The sequence below is a fragment of the Trachinotus anak genome, unplaced genomic scaffold, assembly GCF_046630095.1.
Source record: "Trachinotus anak isolate AG129_WGS33_773 ecotype Australia unplaced genomic scaffold, CSIRO_AGI_Tana_v1 ptg000018l, whole genome shotgun sequence".
NCBI lineage: Eukaryota > Metazoa > Chordata > Actinopteri > Carangiformes > Carangidae > Trachinotus > Trachinotus anak.
The window spans coordinates 2556779-2565491 of record NW_027273869.1 but is presented as its reverse complement, the minus strand read 5'-3'; the positions used below and the strand labels follow the sequence as shown (position 1 = coordinate 2565491).

The 8713-nt window shown below is 43.1% G+C and overlaps 1 protein-coding gene across 1 annotated transcript; it reads left to right on the top strand.

Annotated features, from left to right (window-relative positions):
• Nucleotides 1-32: 32 nt before the first annotated feature.
• tmbim4 (transmembrane BAX inhibitor motif containing 4) lies at nt 33-6183 on the top strand. The gene is made up of 7 exons (XM_071502035.1): nt 33-263; nt 1088-1196; nt 2685-2790; nt 3690-3723; nt 3809-3926; nt 4024-4069; nt 5221-6183. Exons 1-7 carry the CDS (start codon nt 173-175, stop codon nt 5425-5427), a joined length of 711 nt encoding a protein of 236 aa, XP_071358136.1. The 5' UTR covers nt 33-172; the 3' UTR covers nt 5428-6183.
• The last annotated feature ends 2530 nt before the right edge of the window (nt 6184-8713 follow it).

Here is an 8713-nt window from a genome sequence, read left to right as displayed (position 1 = left end):
GTGATCTCACGCTGCGTGACGTGGCCAACGTCCCCTTGCGTTGACTACGAGCGCAGCCCAGCGTACACCCATGGCGCAGCCCGCAGCAGCCTCCTGAGCAGCAGACCTTCCGTGTTCCCGTCGACCGACAGCCACTTCCCAAGTCCAGCTGAGAAAACATTCAGGAAACACGATGAGCAGTGAGAAATACCCCCGGTCTTCTATTGAAGACGACTTTAACTATGGCACAAACGTTGCTACGGCCAGTATCCAGATACGAATGGGTAAGTAGAGTAATGTTTGGGCTGTTGACAGCTCCTCGGCTCGCCAGCTACCGCTAACGTTGACTATAGTAGAAATACAAAATGACTGCCACAGTGCTGGTGTTATTGTAGCCCACCATTAACAGTCATTTCTTAACGCTAGCTGGTTTCCCAAAAAGCTAGCCCAGTATAGCCAGAGAGCACTGGTTAAAACCTAACGTTGAACCAACGTCGTTAGCGTTGATGGATTGTTTACAGTTGGTGGTTAGCTACGTGACGGGGTGAAGCTCGAATACTGGTTCACACCGCGTAATTAACAGCTACCTCTGGTTCAGACTGAAGTGGCTGCGACGTTAATAAATCAAGCTGATGGTAAAGCCCCCGGTACCGTCTGTAACCCCCCGGTACCGTCTGTAATCCCCCCGGTACCTTCTGTAACCCCCCCGGTACCTTCTGTAACCCCCCGGTACCGTCTGTAACCCCCCGGTACCTTCTGTAACCCCCCGGTACCGTCTGTAACTCCCCCGGTACCTTCTGTAACCCCCCCGGTACCTTCTGTAACCCCCCGGTACCGTCTGTAACCCCCCGGTACCTTCTGTAACCCCCCGGTACCGTCTGTAACTCCCCCGGTACCTTCTGTAACCCCCCCGGTGCCTTCTGTAACCCCCCCGGTACCTTCTGTAACCCCCCCGGTACCGTCTGTAACCCCCCCGGTACCTTCTGTAAACCCTCCCGGTACCGTCTGTAACCCCCCCGGTACCGTCTGTAACCCCCCCGGTACCGTCTGTAAAGCCCGGGTTCAGTCGAGTGTTCAGCTGCTGTAATGTTGTGTCTCTGTTGACCAGACTTCCTCAGGAAGGTGTACAGCCTCCTGAGCCTGCAGATCATCCTGACCACCGCCACCTCTGCGATCTTCATGTTCTCTCAGCCCATCAAGGATTATGTCCACACCAGGTGAGGGGGGTCTGTCACACCGAGAAGTGATGGACTTAATGTCCAGATGATATGTGACAGCGTATCGGCCCAGTTTCAAGTGAAAGCTCAGAATCAAAGACTTACTTGATGAACTTTTCAGTCTGTGTCCGTAGAAGCCCTGTACATTGGAAAAAGTATGTGAACCCCTCGGCTAATGACAATAACAGACACTAATCGGAGTCAGGAGTTATCAAACCTGGAGTCCTATCAATGAAACGGTATTGTTTATAGAAAACACTTCTGATGTGAAACATGTCACACTAAAGAGAGATCTCAGAAGACTTAGGGTCAAGAATAGCTGATTTGCATAAAGCTGAAAGCTTTCCAGAGTCATCTCAAAGAGTTTAGATCTTCATCAGTCCACAGTCAGAGGAGCTGTCTATAAATGGATTTAGTTCTGCAGCTGCTCTGCCTACAGAGGTGGACTCCTGTCTAAGATGACTCTCAAGGCCCAACGCAGAAAGATCAGTAACATAACAAAGAACCTCAGAGTCAAAGGTAAAGGCTTAAAGGACGAACTGGAGCAGGTTAATATCTCTGTTTGTGAGTCTACCAGACACAAATCATGGTGCATGGTGCACAAGAGAAAAAACCCATCACATACATCCCTGAAATTTGCCAAAAAGGATCTTGACTCTCCACAACATTACTGGGAAAATGTTTTATGGACTTATGAAACTGAGGTTGAATTGTTTGGGAAGAACATGCAGCACTATGTATGGTGTAAAAAGATCACTGCATACAACATAAAAACATCCAAAGGTGAAGTACAGTGAAGGGAGCATCGTGGAGGAGGATAGTGCAGGATAATGTCAGGGAGGCTCCACCTGCTGAAGCTCAGGAGAAGCTGGGCGACGCAGCAGGACAATGACTCTAAACATTAAATAAATTACTACAGAACAACTTCAGACACAGGAAATCCACCTGTTGGAGTCAGAGCTCAGACCTTAAACCAGCAGAGAGATGCTCACACCAGACATCCTGATGATATGTCTGAGCTGAAGCAGCTCTGTTGGGAAGACTGGTCCACCGTTCCTCCTGAACATGGTGCAGATCTGAGCTGCAGCTGCTGGAAGTTGTTTGAGGTGTTAGTTCCAAAACGGGTTCGACCAGTTGAATCTAAAATCTCACTTTCTTTTTCCAAAAGCACTGTGAATGTTTCATGGGTGTGTTCAGTAAATACAGAGAACATTGTTTTGTTAATTGTTTGTATGATATTAGTGTAGAGACACTGTTTGATGATGATCAGATCACATTTCATGGCCAATTCATACAGAAAATCACTCTTTCCTTACTTACTGCTCATAATATCAAACCACCAGTTTATTTGATTGTGAGTTTCCTTAAAGTTGTGCTACTGTCCTGTAACAGTGTTATGGACTTGTTGGTTGTGTACGTCTTCTGTCAGTAATATCCCTGAGGTTTGTAAGTCACTGTTGCCTGACTGTGTTCTGGTTCCTTCCTCAGTCCTGCTGTGGTTCTGGTTTCGTCTCTGGGCTCTCTGGTTCTCCTGCTGGCCCTGGCTGTGTACAGGCACCGACATCCGGTCAACCTCTACCTGCTGCTTGCGTTTGTAAGCTCGTTTTCCTTCCGGTCTGCTGAGTGGTGAACTGTTTTATCTCACGGTGTTGGGGAATGTAACATGTAGGTTCAGCTCGTGATGGTGAGATGTCGCTTCATGAAGCACCTTGAACCAGTCCAGCAAACACACTTCATGTTAACAGAGCGACATCTACTGGTCAGAATTTAAAATAGGCAAATACAAACGTTCGTATATTAAAAAAACAAAAAATCTGTGTAAGGGAAAACATAAATGTATCTTTACTCTAACCAAACCTTTATAGTAATCACTGTAAAATCGATCAACATATGTCCTAGAAGAATCTAGTTAAGTAACCTTAAAGCATCTATAATAATGTTCACTTTGTGTTTTATAATGTTGCTTCATTAGGAGAAGTAAGATCAAAGTGTTGTCAGACTGGAGAAGTTTTATTTGGTGGCTTCATGACAAACACAACCAGTCAGTGTCAGTCAGTGTTATAAGCCAGAAACTATGAAACTCATCATTTCTCTCAGAGCTCTTATAGCAAACGTCGCAGTTGCTCCACAGTTCAAACCCGCACCAAAAGCAGTCAGGTGGTCCAGATGAGAGGCGAAGCTTCTAAAGTGAAACACGTGCTGACACACACTTCACCAGAAAAGCTCAGCAACACTCAACGCACACTTTGAAGCCTCTGCGTCTCATGTACCGAGACTAGGTGTAGCGTGCAGCGTGTGTTGGGCTGGAGTTGCACCACAGTCGACTTTACACTGTCCTGTAACAGATGGGTGCAGTGTGTATTTACCCCTTCTGTTTATGTCCATATTTACCTGTTTCATATTGTGCTGATGGATTAACTGCTCAGTGACCTTTACCATAATAACTCCCAGCTGGACAGTGTGTAAGTGCCACTGACTGTGTGTTGTTTGCAGACTGTGCTGGAGGCAGTTTCTGTGGCCACAGCTGGTAAGTGATCTTTTGAAGGAGTCTGTCAGTCTCCATCCTCTGAGCCTGTCGGCTGAGCGTCCTGACTGAGTGTGTCTCCCCACAGTGACCTTCTATGAATACTCCACTGTCCTCCAAGCCTTATTCCTGACCTGTGCTGTGTTTGCTGGACTGACTGCCTACACCTTCCAGTCCAAGAGAGACTTCAGCAAAATGGGAGTAGGGTGAGTGAGTCATAGCTTCTGTCATCAGCGGCTGTATCGCTCCTCTAGAGGGAGTCGGCATCAGACTCACAGTATCTGCCCTTTTCTGACCCTACAGCCTCTTCGCCTGCCTGTGGATCCTCCTCATCGCCAGCTTCATGAGGGTGAGTGGAAGTGCCTGACCTTACTGCGGCTACTTCATATGAATGAAATAAAAAGAGAAAAAAAGACTGTAGGAGTGAAAGAAAAGGAGAGAAAGACAGAAAAAGTGTGTGTTCAGACAGAAACCATCACTTCAGAGGCTGTGCAGCGTAAATTTAAAGAGAGCATGAATGCAGAGAGAGTCGGAGGAAGCAAACAGGCTGTGCACAAAGACACTTGCTCTATGATGCCTCTTAATGAATGTATAGAGACAGGGAGGAGCCCTGCACACAAAAACAGACACACACCTCACACACACTGTCCGTATCAGGTCTAAAAGAAGCTTTCTTTCAACACCTCATGTGACTATAAAAATAAGTTATGAAGAGATTTCCTGTTATCTCATTATTCCATCAGCAGAATGTTTGTGCAGAGGCTTTGTTTTATTTGTGTCATCTGATACTTACCTGGAAGCAGGTGGTTGCTCTGCAAATGACACAATGTTCACGTTGAGTGTTGCACACCACAGTGGCAGCTGGTCAGTACAGAGCAACATGTGGTGTCACACCAGCTGCAGTCAGAAAGTTAACCTCCATCTCAGGGGATCCCATCCCTAGTGGACGGCTCTGAGTTCAGGTGTGGATGCACCCAAGACGCATCAGAGATCCCATCACTTAGACCACATCACACCAGACCACCACTAATGACCTGAACTCTCTCTCTCTCTCGCAAACACAAGCACAAACACACTGACAACAGACCCGTCTCTCAGATTGGCTGAAACATCAGTGCATATCTGTTTATTTGCATACGAAGCAGGGAAGGGAGATCTGATCTCATGTGCTCACTGGAGACATGTGGAGACGCATGTTAAGGCAGGTGAGAACAGACAACCTGGAGATCAGATCCCTGAAGACTCGTGTTAATGCAGGTGGGAACGGGGATTTAAATGTCTTGTATTTGCAGGTGTATTACAGAGAAAGGCAGCAGCCTGTATGACAATGAATTAATCAATCATATTGATTAGAGACTCATTATGTAGAATTTGATAAGGTTTTGATGAACTTTTTGCCCAGTCCAAGAGTGGAGCCTGTGAAAAAGGATTATCCACACACACCAGTAAAGCTGTAAAGAGACACCAACCCCCTCCATGCTGACTCTGCTCTCTCTGCAGTTCTTCTTCAACAGTGACACCACAGAGCTGGTCCTGGCTGGAGTCGGGGCTCTGATCTTCTGCGGCTTCATCGTCTACGACACCAGCCTGCTGATGAAGCAGCTCTCCCCCGAGGAGCACATCCTGGCCTCCATCAACCTCTACCTGGACATCATCAACCTCTTCCTGCACATCCTGCGTCTCCTCGACTCTTTGAAGAAGCACTGAAAGCTGCAGCGCCACCTCAGCCAGCTTGGTGTCAATCCTCCCAGCCTCACAGGAAACCCACTCATGCCTGTGCTGTGATTAACCTGTGTTCATGTGAGTGTTTCTGTCCTGAAGTGAGAGGGATCTTCATAAATAAGGGAGCTATTTCTTTTTTTTTTTTTTTAATTCCCACCCCAGCTGATTGTGCTTTTATATGAAGTTAAGGAGATCTATATCAGTGACGCTGTTTGTTTTGAAACCAGAATATAATCATCATGTTATGAGACAGCTCAGTAACTTAAACTGATACTACCTGATTTGGCATAGAGCCCACTGGCACCCCCCACTGGTGCAACGGCTGCTCACCTGGTTTATGTTTTTCAGTACAACAGCATCTCAGAGGGATTTCAGGTTTCAGAGCTGTCGTTCTAATTTATTCTCAAACTGAATTTACTGTTGATTGTTCAGTGTTGTCAGAAATGGGTTGATATGATATACATATACATATACATATACATATACATATACATATACACTGCAGCATCTGTTAATGTTGTACAGCAGCAAGAAGATGACACATCGTATGTTCATTTTAATGAAGTTTAAGCACATGCCTGGGGCTAATTAATGTCTGTGATTGTACATACTGTAATTTTATGGTGTAAATGTAATTGTGACAGTAAATAAATATTATGTGATTCTATCCTCTGAGTGATCACAAGAATCAGAGTAAGCAACCATTCTTAGTGCATCATTTAATAAATTTAATAAAGACTACATGCAATGTTGTTTTTTTTTTTCATTTTCAAACTACAACTGTTGTGTGTCATTTTTTTATTTGAATTGAATTGAGATCATTCATTCAGTATCTGTACCACTTATATGTACATGGTCGCGGGGGGGCTGGAACCAATCCCAGCTGACATTGGGCGAGGGCGGGGTACACCCTGGACAGGACGCCAGTCTGTCACAGGACTGACAGAGACAAACAGCCGTTCACGCTCACATTATCACACCTATGGGCAGTTGAGAGTCACCAGTTAACCCAGTGTGCATGTCTTTAGACTGAGGAGGCCGGAGAACCCGGAGGGAACCTAGCACACACAGAGAGAACCTGCTGTGTGTCCTCCACACAGAAAGGCCCCATATAAGAACTGAAAGCACTCACATTGCCTTTTGGGTTTAAGATATTTTATTATTGATGTGTACCATTAAATGAAAAACAGCAGGATGAATAAACTTCAGAGTCCAACGTGCATTTGTCCAGATGAAGACGACTCCAGTGTGAAGGCCCAAACTGAGCAACACATTTGCAGGTATTCATCTGCAGTCTGAGTCTTCTAAGGGACACTGCGGCCCAGAATAATATGTGCTTGCACAAAGTCAACCACATACTGTAGTGTCTGTTATCAACAAGCCTCTTCAGAGAGAATGGAGAGTGAAAAGTTGTGCACTGTTTCCACTGGCCTGCAGGAAATGATGCAAATCCAGAAGAAATTCCTGTTGGAATTCCTCCCAGCTTTCAGCAAACTGATATTTATTCTGTGCTGCACTTGCATAATATTACAAGTTCAGTCCACAGAATACATGTCTCGTACTGAAGAGGGTGCTTCAGTGCATAGGTGGAAAAATTCAAGCAATCCTACTGCGTATTTGGTTTAAAGTCTTTACTAGTTAGATTTGTCGTTTCCCTGTTTGGACAGCCCAGTGTAGTTTGTGTGGTGGCAACGTTTTCAGACACTTGTGGCATCTTGTCATCACCAAAAAATATTCTGTATATTAATGTTGGCAATAATAATAATAATAATAATAGGGGCAATCTTCTAAATGGACACCTTGCCAAAGGTCTTGGAACGCATCTGTCAAGGGTTTCAAAAGACATTGATATAGAAAGCGAAGGCTGCTTTGGACCAAGCACTGACCCATCTGAAACCAAGTTTGCTTTTTTGAAATGCTCCTGGTGATTTAAAATGACGTCAACTAAATATGGAGTATGTGAATTGAATGGCTGGGACGGATCCATCGTGAGCATTAAAATAAATGGTTTGGCTCTGCTAAAAATGGCTCCTCACTCCGGCACTGGTAGTCGGTCTACACATCTCCAAGTACAGATTTGGGAATTTGCAACTTTCTCTTTCCATGCCAGGTCTTTTAAAACTGTGGTGGATAGACATACTGTACACCGTGCTGCTGGAACATCTGACCTCTCTCAGTGATGACGAGTCACAGTTTTTCTTTGATTTTCTTCATGGGTGTTTGTACTGTGAAAACATTACCATTCAAGTAATGCCTTAACTTTCTATTTGAATTTTCCACAATAAAACTGGGAAAAAAATGTTTTTTATGTTTGTTATATTTAGAATGTATGTCATACAGAACATTTGTGACATGACAACCAAAATGTACATTGGTAAAGTACAAAAACTCAGATGTACAATAGTTGCATATTAAGATAAATAAAGAGGAGAAATGTGAAAAAAAAGAATAAAATAAAATGTAGAACAAACAGAAAAGGGGAGCCGGGAAAATTACTAATAACAGTAAATATAATGATAATATTAATATCAATATTAATTAAGTTAGCTTAATGCAGAAGGGACATTTGCCAAATAAGCTCAGTAGCTAAGTCAGTGGTATTTTCTCGATCGTGTTTTATATATGTATATATACATACATATACATATACATACATACATACATACATACATACATACATATATATATATATATATATATATATATATATATATATATATATATATATATATATATATATATATATACACATACACATACACATACATATATACATATATATATATATGTATATATGTATGTGTATGTGTATGTGTATATGTATGTATATATATATATATATATATATATATATATATAATAGACTCTCCTTGGCCAATTTAATTGTACAAAAATCACATTTGTCGATGACGTCTACGGTGTTTGAGATTTAAGAATGAATATGATTTATTATTTACATTTTGGAGTCTTAGTCTCTTCATTAGTTGAGAATAACAAATGTGTATGGAAGAGGCCATGTTTTTGCCACTGAATCTTCCACACAAATTTTCCACGTGGAGTCAGTTTTCTTGTTTAGAAATAATTCACTGTATGTTGTTTGCACATTTATGACTTTTAATATATATTCCACTAAAATTTCCACGGCAACTTTATATGGGATAGAGAAGACTTTAGAAGAGTTTGAGCATGATCGTTTATAAACAGCTTGCTGTTGGTTTTGAACGCAGCCCAGTTGGTCAACTGCCACTTCACCCCAACGTCATTTCCGTCA